This window comes from Trichosurus vulpecula, chromosome 8 (assembly GCF_011100635.1).
Source record: "Trichosurus vulpecula isolate mTriVul1 chromosome 8, mTriVul1.pri, whole genome shotgun sequence".
In the NCBI taxonomy this organism is placed as follows: Eukaryota; Metazoa; Chordata; class Mammalia; order Diprotodontia; family Phalangeridae; genus Trichosurus; species Trichosurus vulpecula.
The window spans coordinates 219,743,971-219,769,858 of NC_050580.1; the positions used below are offsets into that span (position 1 = coordinate 219,743,971).

Below are 25,888 nucleotides of genomic sequence, written 5' to 3' on the forward strand. Positions count from 1 at the left end.
ATATATTCAGAAGTAAATCTTTAGTAAATACCCACAAAACACAGTGGGTCAGATCCTCTGAATGGTATATAGATGAGGTACTTTTATAGAAGGTATATTAAATTCCTCAAACCACTGCAGTACCACTTCCAATTAGTTTAATTAGAATAACATGAGTGTGGTAGTTACAGTGCCTTCTTGACTACCAAGGAAAGCACTAACTCTACAAAAATCTACCAAAGAAATAAACACTGACAGTAAATGATCGTTTATGTCATGAAGTGGCCAATATGTTGATTATTTTTGCATCACTCTACTTATTTGTTAAGGGGGCCCAAGGAGGTCAGTGGGAAGTAACTGTGACAACTGAAAAGAAAGACTAAAACGTTTTTTAAAAGACTCATGACACTCAGTTCGGTGACTATAAAACTAACTGATCACAAAGGCAAGACTTTAGTTTGATTCCCTGAATTAGAATTTAGTTAAAAACTTAAAGATGTTTTCTTTCTCCACAACTAAGAGAAAAAAATAAATAAGATACCCAAAACTTGGAATATTGTTCAACTAAAGACGTGACACTTTCAATGATCCTCCTCCTAGCCTCTTCTTTACATACATTCATACACACACGTACAAACCCAAGCATGGTACTGAAAGTCTTGGTTTCCAATGTAAAGTTATTCATCTTTCATTACTTTTATGGTACAAGAAGCTGCGGATTTTATCCTCATACAATGCACTTCAGATATCACAGTGACTAGTTTTGCTTAGTTACAGACACAGAAGGTTGTATCTAATTTTTGGAAGAAACCTTCATTGCTTAGACAATAAACACCTGTGGATAACTACAGAAGGAGCTGAAAAGTGTCCGCGATGTGAAAAAAAACTCACCATTCTAACTACTTCAGGGTAAGTCTGCTCTGTCAAACAGCCTCTGCTTATTGTAATGTAGTCCACCAGTTCATTAAGAGTGGAGCGCTTGTATTCTTTCATTTTAAGATCTGATAGCGTGTCCATGAAGTCAAAAATTACACAGCACTGCTGAAGTTTCTTTAGGAACAGTTCAGGCTGCTCTGAGGATGGAACGTCTAAGAAACAAAAAAGGAAATGTAAGTCTGTCATCAATTTCTAGGTAACAGGAATTCTCTGTTAAAGTTAGTTATTTCAAAAGAAAGCTCAAAATAGAGTTCACATGAAACAGTGGTTTGTTCTGTAATGTTTAAAAAAAAACCAATTAGACATTTATGGGACATCTTATCTACTATGTGATTTATAACTCTGGCAACAATACTGTACCAATAACAAATTTATATCATTTGCTATTGAAAAGTAAAAGATTTAATAAACTCCCAAGAGCAATTATAAAGTTGTAATAAATTTCAACCAAATACATACATCTTCATCCCCAATGCCCAAATTCTAACATGGGTTATATAAATTGAGCAACCCAAGTTTCCTAATACACAATACGACAAGAAAGTTCCATTGTTGTTTTAAAATTAGTCTTGCTAAAAAAAAAAATTTTTAAAGCATAAATGTTGGTCCATTCATGTTAACCCATGTTTACATCCTTGGTATTTAAATCAATTGTTTTTTGGCTTATAGCCTATGAAAGTCAGATTGAATAGACTGAAACCATATCATAATACAAAACAAAAAAAAGTCAGCCAGGGAAAGCATGTATACTTCACAAAGATTCTAAACATTACACAGAATTTTCAGGTTAATCAGATTCTAAACCCAAAAAAAGGAATCTGGTGCTCTATAAAACAAATCAGTTTCCCAAGAAAGGCTGACAAAATTGCTGCTGTCATCCAAAGACTTTGACTCATTAATCATCAAATCATCCCTCAAAAATATGCAGATGGAATTATCATTATTACTATTCTCCCCTTTACAAACGGAAAATTAAAGTCATTAAGATCACACAGTGAACTAAATCTTTAACCACTTGGTCATCTTCCCTTTGCATTACACATGAAGCATTCTAATATTCTATTTTCAGTCACTTTTAACCATTCTCTCAGGTCTTGGTCATGCCCATTTTACAGTAATCACACATGCCAGCTGTTCATCAATAGCAAGAGAAACACGCTAATGGATCAGTTCTGTCTTTGCTACCATCAACACCATCATATCAAATAAATAAATAAATAAAGATCAGGAAAAATTTATAAAAGTGGAATTCCATTTATAAGAACACAAATACCTTTAAAAAAAATGAAGAATTAACCTACCTAGAAATACATATGGCCAATATAAAGACAACTACAAAACTATCATGATTGAAATCAGGGAAGCCCTAAATAATACTGGAGGGGCATTCAGTGTTCATGGATGGGTCACATTAACACAGCAAAAATGACAACACTCCCTAAATAATCCAACATATTTAATGCAAAACCAATCAAAACACCAAGGGGTTTCATCACAGAACAGGATAAAATTATAATAAATTGTATATTTTTAAAAATCAGAGAGTAAGAACTAGAAAGAGAAATTAAATTCAAAATAACTAGAAAAAGTAGAAAATATTTAGGAGTATATCTACCAAGACTCACCTAAGAAACATATGAATCCATGTATAAAACGCTCTTTGCAGAAACGAAGACAGACCTAAGTAACTAAGGATATATTGATTGCTCACAGTTAGATTAAGCCAGTATAATAAAAATGGTAGTACTCCCTAAATTAGTTTAATTATTCACTGACATGTCAAACAACCAAAGGATTCTTTTATAGAACTAAAAGAAAATTGTCACAAAATTAATATGGAGGATAAAAGGTCATGAAGGCTAATAATAAAAAATGGAAAGGAAGAGAGAATCTAGCAGTAGCAGATCTCCAACTAAATTATAAAACAGTAATCATTAAGATAATTTGGTAGTGGTTAAAAAAAAACCGAGAGGCTGATCAGTGGAATCAAAACTTAGGTTCAAAAAAAATTATAGAAGCAAATCAACACAATAGGCTAGTGTTTGATAAAGCCAAAGACTCCAGGTACTGGGGTAAGGACTCACTGTTTGACAAAAACTGCAGGGAAAACTAGAAGGCAGTTTGGCAGAAATTAGGTATAGATCAGTTTCATACCATATGCCAAAATTAATGATAAGTTGATAAATGACTTAAGTGTACAAGGTAACATTGTAAGTAAATTGTTGGAGCAGGGGAAGAGGTCATGATTAAACAAGCAATAGAGAGGATCATAGAAGGTAAATGGAAATACTGATTACATAAAATGAAAAAGGCTTTGCATTAAGTTTCTCTGATAAAGATCTCATCTCTAAAATAGGTGAGGATTGATTCAAATTCATCAGACTAAGAGCCATTCCCCATTAGATAAATGGTCAAAGGATGGGAGCAAGCATTTTTCAGAGGAAGAAATTCAAGCTAACAACTACCATATAAAAAAAAAAGTTCAAAATCACTAATAGAGAAGTACATTTAATATAACTATAAAGTTCCACCTCATGCCCACCCGATTGGTGAAGATGACCAAAGAGGAAAATGACAAATGTTGGAAGAACTTCTGGAAAATAGGCACCTGTCTGCTCTTTTGGTAGAGCTATGAAGTTGATCTAGCTATCCTGAAAAGCAACTGTGAACTATGCCCCCTATATTTGTTCTTAACATAGAGATACCACTAATAGGCTTATACCTATAAGGACAATACCTGGCACACAGTAGATGTTTTGACTAGAAAAGGACATATATGTACAAAAATACTGATAGCCTCTCTTTTCATAACTACCCAAATTGGAAAATAAGAAGAAATCCACCTATTGGGCATGGATGAAACGGATGGTTTCTGAGGAAAAGTGGGTAGACCTGTACAAACTAATGAGAATGAGGGGAGCAGAATTAAGAGAAAATTTACCTAATGACGATGTATAAAAGAAAATAACTTTGAAAGACTTTAGAACTATGGTCAATACCATGATAAATCATGAGCACAAGGGACTGAAGATGAAATGGGCCACCTACCTCCTGCCAGAGAGAGAATGAAATTAAAATGCAGAATAGGACAGACACTGGACATGGCCAGTGTCAGAATTAATCTTGTTTACCTATACACATTATTGAGGTGTTTTGCTGTTTTTTACTGTTCAAGAGGGGAAGGGAGAAAAGAGGTGTAGCAATAAGGAGAGAGAAGTAATTACAAAAGTAAAAAAATGGGAGGGGACGCAGCTAGGTAGAGAAAAGTGCTGGGCCTGGAGCCAGGAAGACCTGGGTTCAAATCCAGCCTCAGATACTTGTGTGACCCTGGGCAAGTCACTTAACCCTATTTGCCTCCATTCTTCATCTTTAAAATGAACTAGAGAAGGAAAAATAAATTTTTAAAAACAAGCAAGGAAGAACATCATAAAGTGTTACAATGGGCTGAAGATGGAGAGAAACTGATGAAGGTTGATTAGTGCTTCCAAACTTTAAAATTTAAAAGAGTAGTTATCCTCAAAACTAATGGATATTAGGGTGTTTAAAAAAAAAGCAACAGAAAAAAAAACACCAAGAAATATACTGACAGAAGAGAAAGGAGAAATACCAGAAATGCAACCAAATAACTACCAAAAATATTAACTTAGATAATATAAAAACTGGTGAAAAACTCATTATTTAACAAATGTAACTGGGGAAACTGGTTAATACTGGGTGGGAAATTAATTTTAGATCCATACCTCATACCATGTATTAGTAGATTTTAGCTACATAATGAATTTAAAATATACAAAGGAATTATGTAATGAATGCAAAAAAATGAAATAAGATAGTCTCAATTATGGAAAGATGACTTTTTCTATTACACAAATGTAATTATTAGGAAAATGATAAACATGCTAGACAACACAGTGACACTGGTGAAAAACTCATAGTTAGTAGAACTTCTGGATAGCAGAATCTTTTTAGAAAGTAATCAAAAAAGAAACAAAATTTAAAATTAAATCATACTTCTTAACATTATCATTTAATGGCTGACAATACATGAAAAGTCTTTAAGAAAAGTCTTTAAAAGACTAAAAAGCTATCTGTTCAAAAGATTTTTATAGCAACTTCTGTAATTGAGAACAAATTATAAGCCATTTCAATATTAAACAACAGAGAAATGGTTGACTAAACTGTGATACATTAATGTAATGGAATGCATAATTATTTATATTAATTGGATTAATTAGGTAAATAAATAATGAAATAACACCCCCCCAAAAAATCAGAACAGGAGGAAAAAAGTATAACTAAATACAACTCCATAAAACAAAATTAACAAAGACAACTGACGGAGTTATGACATTTTATACAATGAAATTCACTTATTTAAAGGTAAATAACTGGAAAGCAAATCTAATTGATCTACAGATCATAGGATCATAGATGTAGAACTGGAAAGGCCCTCAGAAGCCATATAGTCCAAGCCCCTCATTTTACTTATGAGGAAACTGAAGCCAAGAAAGGCTAGCAACTTGCCCAAAGTCATGCAGAAAAGAAGAGGAAAGATTTAAATCCATATCCTCTGACTCCCAGAGCCAAAACTCTGTCCACTAAGTCATACTAAATTAATGTTTAATATTAAGTTTATGATAATCTCTTAGGTGAAGAGTTTTTAGCTCTTTATGACTCAACTATTGTTTCATGCCACTGTAGAGCCCCACCCCCGCAGGCACACCTCCACCCCATCATCCGATGCCAGTCAACACTGGGGAAAGGAAGTAAGGGGATAGAGACTAGACCTGTGGTTTCATATGCATATGGAACTCACAGGTAAGGAAACTTCCTCTACCAATGTAGAGTATTGGATGAGGAGTCAGGAAGAGCTGAGTTCAAATCCCTCCTCAAACACTAATTAAATGATCCTGGCACTTCCCTACCTGAGTTTCTTTATCTGTAAAATGGGGTATTTATAGCACCTACCTCACACAGATATTTTAAGGATCAAATGAGATTACACATGTACAAACATTTTGCAAACCTGAAAGAGATATATAAAAGATAGCTATTGTTATGAGTTTATAATATTAGAGAGTTCTCTCAAGGACTCAGTTTAAGTGTCACACACAGTCACAAGGCAAGTATATGTCAGAGGAAGGACTTGAACCCAGGTCTCCTTAGTTCTAAGGACAGCTTTCTATACACTATACTATGTTTCCTCTGACAGGAGCACCCTAAAAAGTGTGCGCGCACGCGCACGCACACACACACACACACACACACACACACACACACACACACACTCACTGACTCTCACTCTCTCTCTCTCTGAAAACACAGGCTTCTCTCCCTACAATGAAATGTCAATAAATGAATCTAATTTCTCAAATGAAATCATAAACACCATAAAATTCAAGTAAATATGGACATAGTGACTTCTTATTGCAATAGTAAATGCACCATAATAATAATAATAATAATAATAATAATAATAATAATTAATGTTTATATGGGATTTTAAGGTATGCAAAGCACTTTAGAAATTTATCTCGGAGGCAACAGAGGTTAAGTGACTTGCCCAAGATCATCACATAGCTATTAAGTATCTAAGGTTGCATTTGAACTCAGGATTTTCTGACTCCACGCCTGCTCTATGTTATCTTTAGTGCCACCTACCTACTAATATCTTTTAAAAGACTTTCCTTCCCTAAAGAGATCTTTAAATGATATTTTTCAAAGTCAATGACCATCATGGCTCTAAATCAGGGCTGTCCAAACTTAGGTTTTTATTGAAACAACAGACAACATATTTTGATTTGCCATTTTACTAAAACATTTATGTAAATTTCTGTGCTTGTAGGGGGGCTGTATAAATCACACTGCAGGGGCATTTTGGACAGCCCTGCTCTAAATTATCAAACTGAAAGATGAGACCTTGGAATAGGGTGATAGAATCAAACTTTTGAGCCTTGTCTAATTTAACCCTTAATACACTTTCCTCCCTAAGTTAGTCCAAACAGGAACCTCATTTGAGGCCTACTCATCTTTTATAGCCCTACGTGATGGGGTTTAGACTGTGGGAACCCCCTTGAATCCCAAAAGAATTTGGGTCCCATTTGTTTGGGGGTTTGATGAGGTTTAGATTGTGGGAGCCCCCTTGAACTCCCTTTGAATCTTCCCACTAGATGATCAGGTGTTTGCCTGAGGCCATAAGCCTTTCATTATTGCTAGGCCCAAATCTCTAGTAGGTTACTCTAACCTAGCCTAGCCCTCCATTGTCTGATCTTGTCAGTGTCTATGCCCAAATCTGTTACCCTTAAACTAGCCTAGCTCTACGCTGTCTGTTATCCCTAGGTGGCCTTCAGCTACTTCCCACCCTTAATCCATTCTCTTAGTTCCTGGACTCTGACCTCATCCCAGTCCCACCAAGCCCCTCCTTAGACTGCTCCTCTAGACCCTCCCTAAACCCCTCCTCCCATCACCACAGGACCCCCCTAGATCCCTCCCACAATCTTTGTGTGTATAAGTTTCATCTTGCCTCCATGAAGGGGCTCAGATTCCATCTAGCTCAGCTCAGACTGATCTGGCCCACTGGCATCAGTGTCACAAATGCTCAGGCTCCTTAAGCGTCTAACCAATATGGCAAATCCTTAATAACTTTGTTTTTCCTTGGCTGGGAAGGCTTGAGTCAAATTCATTTGGCAGGACCCAGTATGTCGGTATTTTGGGGTGTCAAGCACCCCTCAACCCCAAGCCTCATCATTAAGCATCCTTCTCCAGGAAGACTTCCATGACTGGAAACATTCTTTCGCCCTACCAAACTTTTCTGTCCCTGAGTTCACGTTAGGATTGCCTATTAAGCATTTACTAATTTACCAAGGTTTTTGCTATCATGACTGTAGTTACTGTAACTTGTATAATACAGTTTAAGTTCCATGAGGAGAAAAACGATTTCTAAATTTTCTCCCTTCGGCAACACTTAACAGACATTTAATAGTACCTACAATTTATCAATTTTATGAAATAGAATTGGTCTGCAGTAAAGAGACAGTAGACAAAGCACAGCAGACAAACTAAGAAAATACGAATATGAGCCCTGACCGCCATCATTACCTAGCTACATGACTGAACAAGTGATAAGTATTTTTCACTAGCTGTCTCCCGTACCTAAAGTACTCTTCCTCATCTCGAATTCCTGGATTCCCTGTCTTCTTTCAAGAATCAACTCAAATCCCATCCAGAATCCCAGCATCCCTCCCTCCCCTTAATGCTAATGCCTTCCGCCTTCCCTCCACTGCCTAACCTCCAAGCTACCCCATATAGGTCTCGTTTGTACGCAGCTGTTTGCTGAGCTCTTTTAGGGCAGGGGCTGTTTTGCTTTTCCTTAAATAATAACGACAATGATAACTACAACAACTAATATTAATGCAGTGCTCACTACATGCCAGGGACTGCACTAAACACATTACAATTATTATCTCAGTTGATCCTTGAAATAACCCTCTGAGGTAGGTACTCTTATTATCCCCATTTTATAGCTGAGGAGACTGAGGCAAGCAGCGGTTGAGTGAATTGCCCAGGGTTACCCAGTTATCATCTGAGGCCCAATCCGAACTCATATCTTCTCGGCTCCAGGTCTGGTGCTCTATCCACTGCACCACCTTGCTGTCTGCCCCATATTGTTGCTTAATTAACAGGCTTCTTCTGCCAGTTCCTTACCTAAAAGCTAAAGATAATATTGAACACTACATACCCAAGTTGCTGTGAAAAATCAGACAAAATAATATATGTGAAAACTTTATAAAGTGTAATGTAACACAAAAGTAAGGTGGTAACAGGAACTAATTTGAAGTTCTCTATAACCGCTGTGTAATCACTGCCTTTCCTCCTCCATTATCACCATCTTTTTTCCCCCAAAGGTTTGTATCTATATCACACTCCCTACTAGTATCCTCTTGAAAGCTTTTATATCTATGGACTTCAGACTTTGAAATTCAGATGTGTGTGATAGACTGGAAAAACAGTGGGAAACATTCTGTTGGGTCCTTCACACTTCAAGAATGCAAGGGCAGAAAAGAGAAGGGAATCCAACTCATATTAATGAATCATTCACTGATGCTGGTCCTTTTGAAGGCAATATAAATACTATATGCCAATTAAAAACAATTTCAAGTTTAAAGATGTTTGTTTTAAAATATGTAAAACAAAGCGTATGCTACCTTCTTTATTCATCAGCTTCAATTACTTCTGAACTAACCGAAGTTCTAAGATCCCTAGGGTCATGGCCCTGCCAAGTTACAAACTTTTCCAATGATAACATCAGAAAGCTTTGTTTCTAGGACTATATCAAGTTCATCCTAAATTACAAACAAATAAAGTGGCATAAGACAAAGATAAGACAACTTTTTAATCATCTGAAAGTGTTGGATGTTTCACGGTCCTATAAAAATGGACCATACACACTGATAATACAAAATACCACAATACATTCCAAAGTACACACAAAGCTGTACTCATGTGTACTCAAATAATAAAATTGGACCCCAAATGAATGTTGTTTATAACATTAAACAGCTATTATTGATCATTTTGCTTGACTTCTTAGAATTCCAGATGGTTGAGGAGGAGAGAGATAACCTGGACAGATACAAAAGAGCTATCTGAAGAAGCATGATTTGATAGCACATCTTTCTCTTGATAAATGCTCACAGAGCAAACAGAGATATTCAAAACCTGACCTCAAAGGCAAGAACTGATAGAAGATTCTTCCCCTTCATTTTCCCCTCCCTCCTCAGTTTATTTAGTCAGTTAAAAAACCATTTATTAAATGCCTACTATGTGCCAGGCAATAACAAGTGGCTATGACCAAACCAGCACCACTAGGAAATAAAAGGTGTTATTAAACCATTCTCTCAGATTTCACTGTTTCTTGGAAGTGAAACTTTGACCACAGAGAGCTCTTTATTTGATTATTAGCATATTTTTAAAAGAGCTTTTACCTGTCAAAATTGTTGACAGGTAAGATATATATTCAGATTATACCCTTAAGGTGTGGTTGTTAGTGTTATAACCATACATTACTGAATCAAAATTATTTAATAATACCAAGTAGATATGAAAGGAGAAAGGAGTTCTTGAGGGTTTCTCCCTGGGAGATTGTTGGGAGAAGAATGGAGAGATGAAAGAAGGCCTTGAATAGAATAAGGAGAATGAAATTATGTAGGTTACGTGGAGGAGTTCGGACTAATTAAGAAGGTCAAGTTGAGTCTGGGGAGGAGAAATCTGACAAAATTTTGGAGAAATGGAGGAAAACCCAAAAAACAATTAATTACCAGGCCTAGATACTGATCCCATCGAGGAGAAAAGGTGCTAAGATGGAGAAGGATAAGGTAATTAGCAATACCAGGCAAGGGTAAGTAAATAGAGGGTTATTCAAATGGAATGGTTGGAGGGGACATGCTGGTGAGACAAAGAGGCTGTTAGTGAAAGGCACAGGGGAAGGGTAGGTGTGACCTTTGATGAGACAAAAGAAAGGAATCTTTAGGGGACTCAAACTTTCAAGAGGTGATAATTGGCTGTAAACATTTAACCAGATGATTAGGGTTGAGAATAATTACCTTCAAGTAGTTCAAAGAAATAATGCTGAAAATCTCAAGCATTAGGGCGGAGAGAATTGTGCAGCGACTTGCATCTTACAAAAAAGTTTGTATTCTTACCACATTAAGGTAACTATTATCTGTTCTAAATTTAAGGTGATCCCCTTCCTAGACCAGTTTTATACAGCCCAGATCATAAGACAAAGGGAAAGGGAACAAACATTGCCAGGCACTGTGCTAAATGCTTTAAAAATATCTCAGGTGATCCTCACAACGACCCTGGGAAGTAGAGTGCTATTATAATCCCCATTTTACTGTCCTGGAAACTGAGGCAGATGGCTGTTAAGTGACTTGTCCAGGGTCAAACTGCTACTGGGTTTCTGAGGTGAAATTTTAACTCAGGACTTACTGACTCTATCCCATTTACCACCTAACTACAAGGAAAAATGCAGCACTTCTGGAGTAGCTACTAATCTTTTTTGTGTTGTGGACCCTTTTGCAGTCTGGTGAAGCGTATTCTGGTGAACCCTTTCTGAAAATTATTTTAAATACATAAGTACAATAAAAAGATTACAAAGGAAATGGTTTTCAAAATATTTTTTAAAACTTCAAAGACCCCAGATTAAGAACCCCCTGTCCTAAAGTAAACAGAAGAAAATACTTGGGGGGGGGGGCAGGGTGGAGAAAGGAATCTGATGTGGAAGGGGGAAATCTGACCTTTTTCAAGATGATGAATGGAAGAACAGTAATATATCAAAGATGATGGGAAGGAAAAGGACAGCTATACAATTAAAACTTAACAACAGACTGGAAGGTCTTCTCAAAAAGGAGAAAGCTAGACACTCTGGGTAAAAAAGAAGTTCTTTGTCCTCCAAGGAAGGATACATTAGAACCATAGAAGTTGTCAACTGTGAGTTCACAGTAAGGGTCAGAAGAAAAAGAGAAGAGCATGGTCCTGATGAAAAAGGTCTCTTGTGCTCTGGGGCATGTGCAATAATATTACTAGCCAAAATCAAAATGTCACTTTAAGGTTTACCAAAGGCTCTGCACATTATCTCATTTGATACCTCATTTGTCATTTGATGGCAGATATTAAAAAAAAAAAGGATACCACAACTTATAAAAATTGATGTAAACTACCCACTTCTGGTGATATGTATAAGCAAAAATGAGACTTCCAGAAGAAACCTAAAAAGTATGTCAACTATGAAGTCTTGGGCAAAAACTGAACCAACACAGGTTATGATTTTTTGCTGTTGTCTCCTGAAGGATATGGATGTAGAGATGAAAAATTAATTTAGGAAGTAAGAGGCTGGCTAAGAAGGTGGTATCTTAGTTTGGGATTTGGATTTCTGTACCATGGCTTACAATATAGGAATAAAAGATTTCCTGGCCAGAGATGGAGTGTACCTAACAAGAGCTGGTAAGAATGTATTTGCAAAGTACTTTCAAATCAAATCAAAAGGGCTTTAAACTAAAAGGGATAGGAGAGGGATAAGATTATCTTTGTAAAGCTATGGAGTTAGAATAGCAGCTAAGACATCCAGAAAGTCACAGGATACCAAATTTGAGAAAAAAGTAAAAACTCCTGGCCTCAAATGTCTATACATAAATGTCCAAAATTTAGTCAATAAAAAGTCTCTAATTCAGGGCCCTTATTACTACTACATCATATTTCCATTTCCTGAAAGAACTAGCGGATAGGGTTGGTAACATTTTAAAGACTATGGGGAATAAAAAAGGGAGAGCCACAAAATTGGAGAATGGCAAATTCTAAACTTTCAAAATAGAGAAGAGAACAAAGTCCGCAGACTGTGAGCCAGTGAGCTTAACATCAACTCCTGGGAGGTGGTTGAACATCTGGAAAGTAAACAATGATCATAAAGGGCCAGGCTGGCTTTATCAAGAACAGGTCATGCCAAACTAATCTCATTTTTTCCCCGCCCCCTTCGCCCATAGGATGACTAAACTAGTAGATGAGGGGCATGCTATGAATATAGTTTACCTAGATTTCAGCAAGTCATTTGATAAAAGTATTTCACATTATCCTTGTAGAAACGATAAACAGATATGGATTAGACAATAATACAATTAACAGATTATAAACTGGTTGGCCGGCCAGTTTCAAAAACTAGTTAATGGTTCAATGTCAGTGAGGATGGAGGTTTGCAGTGGAGTGTCCCAGGGATCCTTTTATCACTGACTTTGATAAAAACATAAATGGTATGCTCCCCAAATCTGTTGCTAACACCATGCTGGGAGGGTTACCTGACACACAGAAAGAAAAAAAAAAACAAAATCCAAAAGGATCTTTATGGCTAGTGCATTGAGCTGATGAAGCATCCTAAAGAGATGAAATTCATTAAGGATAAATGGAAATTCTTTCTGGTGGGTACAAAAACAGCTTTATAAGTAGAAGATGGTGGAGACATGATTAGACAGCAGTTGTTGTGAAAATGATCAGGAGTAAAACTTAGTTCAATGAGTCAACAGTTTGACATGGCAGCCAAATCAGCCTAATGCATGCTTGCGCTGCATTAAGATGGGCACAGCTTCCAAGAATAGGGAGGTGATTGTCCCTCATCAGATCTCATCTGTCATACTACGTTCAATTATGGGCACCATGGTTTGGGAAGGACATTGACAAGTGTTCAGAGATGGGTAACCAGGATGGTTAGCGAAGGGCCCTGAGCTCATGCTGTATAAGGATTGGTTGAAGGCACTCAGCACGTTTAACTTAGAGAAAATTCAGAGGGAATATGACAACTGACTTCAAGTATATGTTAAGGCTGTCATGTGGAGGAGGTTTTTATGTTGTTTTTGTTGTTTTTCCATTTGTCTCCAAAGGACAGATCCTGGGGCAATGCACAGAAGTTGCAGAGTCCAATTCACACTTGATGTCAGGACAAAAACTTCCTAAAGCAAGGCAACAAACATTTATCAAGCAATTACTATGTGCCAGGCGCTATGTTATGAGCCGCAGGTACAAATACAAACAAAAAGACAGCCCCTGCCCTCAAAGAGCTTACATTCTAATGGCTTCATTTCTGATACCTGGTTGGATGTCTTTTAGTGAGAATTCTTCTAGTCATATACAAGTTCAATTCAGGGATGTACTGGAGGCTTCTAGAACCAGCTCAAGAGAGCCACTTATAAAATTCCCAGTGTACCCTGGAAATCAGCAAATCGTGACCTGATTTATTATTCTGCTGACTGTCTATACCAGGGGTCAGAAAACTACAGTCCTTAGGGTAAATCCAGCTTGTGTGTACGTTTATACAGTCTGAACACTAAGAAGGGTTTTGGCGTAGTTTTTTTTTTACATTTTTTTTAAAATAAAGTTTTGCTGTGTTTAAAAACGTAAAAACCACATATTGCTCCAAGGCCATACAAAAACATGTCTGATTTGGTCCTCCACCCATAGTTTGCCAAGCCCTGGACTAGATTTACAAAAGTGATGGGAAAATGCTACTAATGCATATCCAACTTAAAAGGCTACATATGTACATTTCCCTGCCCCCGCCCCCCCCCACTCTGAGAGCCAGTTGTTAAACATTTACTAGCACACCACTGGTTGGACTAGATGGTTATTCAGGTCCCTTCTAACTCTCAAATTTTGTAACTCTGAATGAGTCTGTGAAGATCATAATACTCCAGAGCCAAGAGGAAAAGTTTTCACTGTCCTGAAGAAAGAAGATTTTTAGGAAAAAATCCTTTGATATCACCCTAAAAGTTTACCACTGATGGCCCTGCGGTAATTGAGTAACTATATCCTTGCTGGAGACTCTGAGGAGAAAGGGCGAATTAGATCACAGTTTTGTATATGGATGCAGAACGTTTTTTTTTCCTATTTGATCTCCCTTGCTACCTATATTGTTTCAGGACTTAAGTAAATGATTTTGTATTAGAACAACAAAAAAAGTTGAATTAATAATGTAGAGATTGCCTTAATGTACTTAATTTTTCAATATTAAAAGCAGTAAATAACAATTACCAAATTCATTAATTAAAGTTGTGTTTACACATGCACTGTCAAGGGTAATCATTTAGTTGTTTTGGATCAGATTTGTACCAGATGTAAATGAAAATGAGTAGAACTTCCTACAAGTGTTATAATTCCAATACTGCGCTTCATAGTAGGATGCCTTGAATCAATATGGAGTATCACAACTCATGAATTCTCTAATTGTTCTTTCCAGTTTTGACTATCAGCATTTGTTATTACTCTCTTACATGGAGCTCTACTCTGACTTTTCTCAAAAGCTGACAAGTATCTCTCTTAGGTTTGTATGTAAGTTATACCTATCAATCTGCATATATGTACCATATGTAAACATGTATTTACATATATAAATCTAGCACTTAGAGCATTACCTGGCACATAGTAGGTGTTTAATAAATGTTTGTGGACTTGACTTGGATAGACTAGATATGTTCACAACAGTAAAATTACATGATTTAAGGTTTAAATTTTTTTTTTGCATTTCCTACTCAACATGAGGGATGAGGGTAGTGTAGAAGAGAAAACTAACTTTTTATTTTAATTTGCTGATGCATTTTGCTTTGGTACAATAGACTTAATCCAGCAAATACCCAAACCTGCAAAGCACATGTCCTAAAAACAGTAGCCTGTATAGCAACAGAAAAGATAAGTTCTTTAACTCTGACAGCATACTAGTAATGTATTGATTTTTATCAGAATTTTATTTCCCTTCATCTTAACTTTATTTCCATTATTACAATCATTGCACACTGATTCTTTTGCCTCTATTTTCTTCTCTCTGTATCATTTATATAAATTTTCCTAAGTTTTTTCTAAAGCCTTCACATTCATTACTTCTAATGACACAGTAATAATTTATAACATTTACAAGCCACAATTTGTTCAGCCATTCCCCAATCATTTGGCACATATTTTGTTTCTAGTGTTTTGTTATCATCAATAATGCAGCTATGAAAATTTTTCTGTGGTGCATCTTTTCTTACTGTTAAACTCCTTGAGATAGATATTGATCACTATACAGAAAGCTCAACATATCTAAAACAAGTGTTCATAGAATTTACAAACCAGGGAACTGCTTTTCAAAATGTTATGCCTAAAATTGACACGTTCTCATTATTTACATTTAAATTATATGTCTCTATTAATTCATTGTTATAGTATTTTGAGTTGTCTCTGCTGGATTTCTGCTTCTTCTTTCTGCCCCAAACAATGTGTTCATTTCTTAAAGCCAGTAATTTCTGCAAAGTGTTAGACTACAAGATGTGAACACCCAAAGAAAGTATATTATTTTACTGTAGAATATTGCAGTGTTGATGGAAACTGACTTTTTTTTGTATTGTTCAATTAACTGTTACTGATTTTTCTTTTAGGTAATAAACTTATTATAGCAAGCAAAATAACCCTAGCTTCCTTATATTGAATGATCTATTTTTAAAATCTTCCACCCTACTTGGAAGTACTACTTCCACAGCCCTATTTTGATATTCCTTATGCTATGAAAGTTACCCAGAGTTCTTGTAGACTACACCGATGTAATATATCACAAGTCTTTCCAAGTATAAAAATACTTTTCAAAGTATTTTACTGGAATGGAGGCTTAGGATATAATTACTCAAATGGATCTGTAATCTTAATGATTTAAAAATTCCTTCCAATCAATCATGTAGCTCAAAACCTGCCCATGCTTGCCCATCAATATCTATATTTACATTAACATTTCTTATAAATTTACAGTAGCCATAAAAATAGATGCAAGAAAATTAACTATAAAGCCAAGTACATACCAATATATTACCAGTAAAATTATGTCCTACAATAATAGATTACTAACAATTTATAGATATGTGATCCTAGTAATAACATAGTACAACTTTAATGAACCAGAACTAACATACTGAAACTCTTTAAATAATCACAATATTTTTCCAAACTAGATTTTTAGCAGAAAAATAAATAAAATCATTAGTAAGTTAATATTTTTTAAAATTTTTAAACAAAAACCTTCCAGAATATACACCAGGATCACAACTGACATCCAGAGCCATAGAGCAAAGAACTAGGAAGCAGGAAGACCTAATTCAAAACTGGATTTGAGCCCTTACTAGTTACATGCTCCTCAGTTTCCTCATCTCTAACAGGGTATTTAATAATAGCATCTACTTCACCGAGACTCAAATGAGGCAAAGCATTCTAAGACTTTTATAAATGTAAGTTATTTTCAAATTTTGAAAAATTAAATCAGAGCTGTATTCCACTGCCACTGAAAATAACCTAGTAAGTTTTTAAACTTTTCCTGCAAGTTATCACATCCATTTTTAATATATCTCTTCCCACCTTCCATACCCAGTACCTCCTCTCTTGTAACAAAGACTTCAAAATAAAAACATTTCAAAAAATAATCTGATATATGACAACAGATTCCAGTCTACCCAATAAAAGGAGGAGAGGAACATTTTCTCATCTCTTCTCTACTGCCAAACTTGTTCAGCTAGCAGATTTCAGAAAGATTTTTAATGAACAATAAAAACAAAAACAAATTCTACATCTTTTCAGTTAAGCAGAAAATTCAATGAATAGGATAGAAATTTCTTAAGGATGAGGCAGTCAGGTACTGTAGTACCTAGTGGATAGTAAACAGAACACCTGAATTCAAATCCAGCCTCAGAAACATACTAGCTTTAAAAAAAAACAAACAAGAAGAGCATTTTAGCTACCAAAAAAAAAAAATACTAGCCATGTGACCCTGGGCAAATCACTTAAACTCTGTCTGCTTCCATTTCCGCATCTGTAAAATAGGGATAATAACAGCACCTACCTTGCAGGGTCGTTCTGAGGATCTAATGGGATAATAATTATAAAGTGGTTGGCACTGTGTGTGGCACATAATAAGTGTCACATAAATGTCAGCTTTTTTTGTTTTCAATCAGGAGGTAATATGGTACAGTTGAAGAGCACTGGTTCTTGAGTCAAAGAACTTGGATTCAAATCCTGCCTCTGGTGGCTTCACTTTTCTCATCTGTAAAATGATTAGTGTTGACTAAAATAATTCCCTGCCTTCTTTCATATTCAAGCTTTTATTGTGACTACCAAAGGAAGAAAAAAAATGTTCACTTTGTATTTATTTTCAGGACCAACACCAACACAATTAAAAATCTGGATCAACTAGCAGCTATTTAATTTTGACTCTACCTTCACACTATCTCTCTTATACATTCCCTTCCCTCCACTCACATAACCACGATCCTCATGGTTGCCCCTCATCACCTATGCCTGGACTATTCTCATAGCCTGCTGCAAACTTCTCACTCTGGCCCATCCTCCATTCAGTTGCCCAAGTGATCTTCCTTGCACTTAAATCTAATCACAACACTCTTACCCCATACTTACCAGTGGCTTCCTATTATCCACAGAATCAAATGTTTGGCTTTTATAGCCCTTCTTTACTATGCCCCTTCCTACATTCCTAGTCTTCTTCCACATAATGTATGAACCAGCTTTAGCTGTACTGAGGTTCACACAGGACACTCCATCTCCTGATTCTGTGTTTTTTCGATGGTTGTCCCTCATGGCTGCAATGGTCTCCCTCTTCACTTCCACCTCCTCCTGGCTTCCCTGGCTTTCTTCAGAACTCAACTCAAATACCACCTATTGTATTTGTAGAATTTGTAGAAAGGCACCTGTGTGACTTTCTAACTACCCTACCCCTTTTTACAGCTCTCTTTGAGGTCTCACATTTTATACGTACATAGTACATAGTTCTTCGCAAGTTATCTCATCTAGTAGAACGGGAGGTCTTGAGGGATGATGGTTTGTTTGGATTTTTTTTGTTTTGTTTTATTTTTGGGTTTGGGTTTTGTTTTTACTGTTTTTCATTCTTAGAGTTAGCATAGTGCCTGGAACATAGTAAATGCTAATAAACTGTTGTTGATTATTGTTAATTGATTATAAAGACTCACGAATGTTAACTACTTAATGTGGGGCAAATAAATCTGATTTCAGGAATCTTGTACCTTGTTATTAATGCCAAAACATGCAGCAGAAAAGTTAATAGTTATCCCTTCCACACAGCAACTTTCTCCATCGCAGTTTGTCAATATATCTGCAAGTCGACATAAAAAATTAAATGGGAATTGGCGGCGGGGGTAGGGGGACAGTTTGGCTTAAGTCACAGATGACAAAGGCCAGCAGATGACAGAGCCTATGACCAAATACTTAACCCAAATTTTACAATAAGGTACTATAAATACCCCATAAAAGAAAAACAAAAAATTCAGACTTCTTCTCTGGTACAAAGGGAAGGCAAAAAATTTTACTTGGATTTTCCAGATCTCAGAGGCATCACACCACTAAACCCCCATGATGTGGAAGGGATAACTGTACTGCATACCTAAAAGACCCCAAAGCCATTTTTAAAATGCTATTTCTGAATCCCAGGCAATTTTAATATTGGATCCCCAATTCTCAAAACATTGAACATTGTAAATGATCCATGAATCATGTATGTAATTAGCACCCTGGTTCACATATTAAAGCACATAAAATCATAGAATTGAGAGCTGAAAAAGACCCAAGAGATCATATAATACAATCCCTTCATTTTACCTATAAGAAAAGTGAAGACCCAAGGCAGTAAAGTCAAATGTTTGTCAACTGACTACCAAAGACCACAAAGCTAATAAGCCAGAGAGCCAGGCTTCAAACTGACACCTTCTAACTCAAAGTACAATCTTCTTACCACTTCAGTGCTTGTCTCATTTTCTTTACAGCAAATGATAAGAAATATTTTATACAAAATAAATAGGGTTGGTAGGTCTTACAGTGAATGGAATGCTGGCCCTGGAGCCAGGAACACTCATCTTCCTGAGTTCAAATCTGGCCTCAGACACTTCCCAGCTGTGTGACCCTAGACAAGCCATTTAACACTGTTTGCCTCAGTTTCCTCATCTATAAAATGAGCTGGAGAAGAAAATGGTAAACCACTCCAGTGTCTTTGCCAAGAAAACCCCAAATGGTGTCACGAAAAGTCAAATAACTGAAAAATGAGTGAAAACAAAAACTATTTCAAAATTACTCTGAAATGAATGTAAAAACAAGCTAAATATAAAAATTATGCACAAGTTATTTTTACATAGTATGTTAGCAATATGTTCAATAAAGAATAATCATACTTAAAAATCAAAATTCATTTTTCTTTAGATTCCCTATAGTCTTTCCTTAGGAAATTCTACTTCCTAGTAAGCCTAAAGATAATACTTAAATGATACTTCAAATAAAAGTGGTAATAAAAACAACTAAATTTATCTCAAAATTCCAACAATCTGCTATGTGTAAACATACACACACATATATACACACAGTCACATAACATATTTAGAAATATGTACACCTCTTTTCACTATAAATTTAGTATACTCAAATGAACTGTGGAACAAATATCCAAACAAAACCTAAAAATATAAGCTGTTATACACATGTGATATTCTGTAGTCATGCCTCAGTTTCCTCATCTATAGGAGGACAATAATAATTACACTTTTTACATGAAAAGATTTTTCTAAGATTTAGCTGATAACAGATGTAGACCTTGCAAACTTCAAAGTACTACAAAAATATCAGCTCTTAATATTCATATTAAAATAGAGGCAAGAGTAGTACTTTATTATTCTTTTAAAAAAAGTGCAGCACAAGGGATAGGGGTAGCCTTTGTTTGAGGAGACAGAAGAAAATATTTCAGAGAAGAAAGTATTTCATGGCACTGAAGTTACAAATGAATTTGGAAATCATCTTTGCTATTTTATGTTCTTTCATGAGTTTAATAGCTATAAAAGTAAGTATTCTCTCCCCACCCTTACTAATTTCCTGATGATAAAAGGTTATTTGAGCACCAAGGCAAGGTAGAAAAGACTCATTGGCAACCGCTTATATAATGTAAATAAAACCAGGCATGTCCATTCTGAACTTGAGGCTCCCGCATTCTTCGATCAGTATTGGTAGCAGCCAAGTGAGTGAGTGCTCAGCTAAGCATGCTGCTGCACATGGAAAGGTCTTATTTTTAAAATGCACTTTCAAAAATGGTTTTATTTCTACAAACGCCTTGCATAATTGTAGCTTCTCCTTAAAGCACATCTTATTCAAGCAAGATCTGGCTTCAGAAAGTACAATACAGAGACACACAAAATGGAAAACAAAGTTTTATATTGCAAAAGTTTTTTAGTTGCAATTCAGCAACAACGTCACAAACAGAAACATAAAACCAAGTTACAGGAAAGACACTGCCAAACATGCGAGCTAGCATATGCCATACCAACTAAAAGCAAACACCTTCAAGATCATTCTCAAGGGTATAAAGGGCGTATGAACCTAGTATATGAACTATAAATGACACACACATAAAAACTCACATCGCCTGTACTCATAAGGCTTTTTCCTCCCATTTTTTGTTTGTCCAGTCAGTAGATGAATCAATCATTAAGCAAACAATATTTTACCATTACAGAAGCGGTTTTAATTTCATTCATTTAAATGCACAGGTGCTGACTCAAAATGTTAGGTGCTTCTGATGTCAGCATATATCTTAGGGAAATGGCAAAATCCTAGAGACTGGGACAGATTAACTTTCAGTAAAAAGCTTATGAAAACCCTCAATAATCTAGAAAAGTAGTTTCTGGCTAACAATCAAACATTCCTAAAGTAATCTGGGATAACCAGGCTTAGGAAAGCAGGTCAGCATGGAAAGAAAGGTCAGCAACCCCATGAAATCAGTGTTCATCAATGCTCAGTATCAACTAGAATGAGAGAGTTGTACTAAATCCGTGGTCTCAAACCCAAATCCGTTCAGGGTCTATATTGCCTTAGAAAACCACAAATTAACATTATCTATACTGTACTGTATTACATTGTCTATACTGTACTGTATTTCATTTATTTTGTTAAGCATCTCCCAATTACATTTTAATTTGGTTCAAGATAGCACTCCACAGGAGTAAATTTGCTATCTCTGTGTTAGGTAACCTCCAAGGTCCCTTTGCCACTCTAACTCTGTAATCCTTTATGTTTATAGGATTATCTTCACTAAAACACCCCTCAAGCACTGTACTTGGTCAAAATATTTTGCACAACTAAATTTTCAGAAACCTTGAAAATTAAAGACCTGAATACCTAACTACTAATTTACAGGTCACCCAAAGTTTCAAGGTTAACATGAAAGAACTGATTCTCTTAGTTGGGTAGAACTAGTTTTGAGCCTCCCTTAATCCTGTGGTCATCCTCCTAAGGCCGCCAATTAAGTATCACAGGAGCTACTAAGCACTACAGAGGATAAAGAAGAAACAGAAAATACGGCAACTGCCCTCAAATAGCTCACAAAGTAGCAGGAAAGGAAAACCAACTCATTAAAACAATATAAAAAAATCGAGACACAAAGGAAGACAAGAGGGTACCGTGGGAAGACTACTGAATTTGAAGTCCGAGAATCTGGGTTCAAATAATTTAGTCTCATCTCTGAGACGAGGAATTAGAGCTCTTTAATTCCCTCTGACTCTACATCTATGATACCAAGGGTAGATTGTGAATATTAGATCAGGAGATCAATGAGGGCTGGAGCAATCATAAAACAAGCATTAATTAAACATCCACTAATTAAACATCATGCACGATGCATATAAAGACAGAAAGAAAGTAACCTCCATTACCAAAAAGCTTATATTCTATTAGAGACTACATCAATATACATTATAATACATTGTACATCTGTGTACATGTGCGCATGTATATATACACATATGCATGCACACATACGTACATGCAAGATAATTATCACAAAGAAGTCACTAACATCTGGGAGGAAGATAAAGAATCAGGAAAGGCTTCATACAGAAAATGAAATTTAAGCTTAAGTTCTGAAGGAAACTAGGGATTCTAAAAGGTGGAAGTGAGGGAGGCCATTCCTGGAATAGGGAGCAGTCGGTGAAAAGGGTCAGCTATCCGAGGTGAAATGCCCTGTGTGAAAACAGCATGAAGGTTAGTGTGTTTAGACTGGAGAGTGCATGAAAGGGACTGATATATGCATAATAAACCTGGAAAAGCAGGTTGAAGCCAGGTTGTAAAGACCTTTACATGACAAAGAGAAAAATCAGTTTGTACTAGATCCTAGGGGCAAGGGGTCGTGACAATGCCTCAGGCCTGCATCTTGTAATAGCACTTTGGCAGCTGTGTGGAGGATGTTTAGAAAGGAAACAGACTTGCAGCAGTTAGGCCAATTATAAGACTATAACATTAGTCTAAGTGAAAGGAAATCATGACCTGAACTAAAGTGGTGGCCGGTGCAGTGAGGAGAGAGATGGACAGAATACACTGTCCATACAGAATATACTGTGCAAAAGTATAACTGACTTGGCAACTGATTGGATATATGGGATGAAAGTAAGTGAGGAGTGCTGAACGACTCAGGTTTTCAAATCTATACCAGTGAAATCGTAAGAGTAAGGGAGGAATAGAAGTATCCTAGTAAAAACCTATATAGTATTAATGAAAGTTACGGGCCATCACCACAAGACAGCTATATAAAGATAACATTTCCTCATGCAAAAAAATAAATAAATAAATCTTCGAGTAACTGATAAACAGGTCAGAAGACTTCAGATATACTTTTTGAACAGGCACAACTCACTTTAGTAAGCATTAGTAAAGGCTGATTAGTAAAGTAATAGGTACACACCACTGGATTTGTTAAATATGATAAGTGGCTTAACTCCAAGCAGAGCCTGTGAAACAGTGGAATCAGAAGGCTGCCCGTATACAACGTACACTCAAACTCGGCCCAGAATATGTCAATAAAGAAGCAAACCAACAGTTGAGTCACACCAATCTGTTTTTGGAAAGAGAAAGCTTTATGATGGTAATTCAGGAGCGGTCACTTCCAATGGAAACTACAGGATGATTATCCTTAAGGAACCTAGATTTAGGGATTGATGTGGACTGTGCAAGAATAGGTAGATGTTATAAAAACACATTATTGCCGGTTAGGAAGATCAAACATCTACTAATCCCTAGCGAGGCAAGCATACATCAGAAGTGCTCTACCTTACATGGACTGGCATGTAACATATTCTCATGCCACAACTACCTAACTCAAAATATCCTGGAGAACTAACTCCACCAACAGACTTCAGCAGAACTGGAGCATCACTACGGACAGAAGTATCCCACAAGTGCCTAGACATAATGATCATAAAGGCTTAACATCTGAATAGCTATCCTTTACCAAATACTCATAATCGCCAAGCTAGAGGGAATGAAAACCTTTCAAAAACTGAAATCCAGCAGAGTATACCCAATGTAAAAACCAGATGAGATGCCCATCATTCCTGTTATCCTGTCTGCTACTGAAACTGTGGGGAAGATGCTGTCATTAAGTCTACAGAGGATGAGCTGACATCCTAAACTTGTACTCAACTACAAAAAGCAATTATTGTTTTCACTTGTAGAATAGTCTGTAGAATATTAAATGCAAATAATACAAATAGCAACAGGTCTGACTGTTGTTGCAAGCTGCACCTATCAAGTAAAAAACTATGAATGAATATGTTGAGACCTACTGAAACCCTGTATTTAAAGCTAAGTAGAAATAATACATTTAAAGCAATTAGCACCTATGCAATACAAGTTTTAATTTATACTTTCAAAACCACAAAATATACTATGATAATTTTTGGAAAGCATCAGGACAAAAACTGACACAATACTAACGAAATTTGGGTCCTATAACCCTAAGGAGGATACAGAAAGATTAATGCTTCCTCACCAAAAAAGGAGAAAGAGAACTGATATTCTCAGAACACATGAAAAGATAAAAACCCTACATAAAGACCTCTGGAACAAGCAAAGATCATTGCACCAAGCAAAAGCAAAATTATAACAGACATGACTGATTTGCCAAATGTTAATTGAAAGTGGTTTAACTCTAGTTGAAGTCTATGAAATAATTAAGTCCCAAATGTGGAATTAAAAAGCACTCTATGATAGGACTAATTATTTACCAATGTTTTCCTGATATAACTCCTGTCCTACCACCCATAACATGTGGTAGACCAAGATCTCTCCTTTAACAAGGATTAAAAGGAGATAAAATTGTCCCTGGGACCAGACAGGCCTCACCTTCCCCAGTGTGGCTTCTTAGTCACCTCTGGGCATAAAAAGCCCAGTAAACCCCTGTGACTTTGTGGATTTCTAAAGGCCACTCAAGTCACCTCGTCCTTCACCATATCCTGCCCTAATGTCCAAAAACATTTCCATATGGAGACAAGAAGAATCACTATATCCTTGTGGCATATCCTTGCTGTGTTGGGGCAAAGTAAACCTCTTTCTTGTTAACTGTTTAATGACTTGGAAGTGCCTCATTTTGTCCCAACATTGTAGCTGAACAATGTTCTAGCACCAGAGGTGCCTCCAACTCACTCTATGGATAACATCCACATGAGTTTAACCCATATGTTCACAAAGGAGCAGCAAATAAATGACTGCATCATACAGATTTCCAGAAAAAAGAGGACTTTGTGAGACCAACTCAGGATCAAATCACTGCCACTAGAAATTACAGGAGGTGGTGGGAACTGTATAATATATCATAGCAGGTAGCAAAATTTAGCATCTGCCAGATAGATAACTTGAAAGACATGATCAGGTGGCTAGAAGCACTTGACAAATTCCTGTACCATAAATTTTGTTGCTGTTGTTGTCAATAAAATGTACTGGAACTAAAGCATCATTATAAACAAAACTGTTACTCACAACTACTCAGACACAACACTGGTCAAAAACAATTTTAGGAACGTTTTTAATTGATGTCATCACACCAGATACTCATCTATCTACAAACTAAGAGGAATGAAAGGCTTTCTCAATACAGAGAACCAGCGGAACAAATCAAAACCATGCGGGAATACGATAGCATATATACTCTCATTATTGTCTTGTCTGCCTCTATAATCTTTCTGGTGGTGCTTTCAGTGTGCCCTCAGAAGGCAAATTGGTATCCAAATACTCTTACACAATGACAAAAAGCAATCATTTTATCCACCTGTGCAATAGCTTACACAACATTAGACATATAAGAATAATAGTGGGAGTACAACTTATCCTGGATCATTTCTACTTGAACCTCTTCAAAAAAGAAGACTGAGGAGAAGAATGAGAGTAGCGGCCTGGTGACACTTCCAATTACACCAGCTGCCGGCACAATACAACTCCATTCTACCTATCTAAGGAACAGAGAGGTGACAGAGCGGCTGACTTTATCAACCACTGTTGATAATCAGCTTAACCCAAAGAGCAGCAAAGCCAATTGTGTTCCTTAGGTTCTGGTACAACCGGAAGGCAAAATACAATAATA

General features: G+C 36.3%; 1 protein-coding gene across 3 annotated transcripts in view; it reads right to left on the reverse strand.

The window, feature by feature from the left end:
* Positions 1-25,888, reverse strand: part of PPP2R5E (protein phosphatase 2 regulatory subunit B'epsilon) — a 166,712-nt gene that overhangs the window by 78,879 nt on the left and 61,945 nt on the right. For all 3 annotated transcript variants that reach the window (XM_036734579.1, XM_036734580.1, XM_036734581.1), the window contains exon 3: positions 871-1,067. In XM_036734579.1, the coding sequence (XP_036590474.1) occupies positions 871-1,067 (197 nt within the window). The remainder of the gene's footprint in view (positions 1-870; positions 1,068-25,888) is intronic.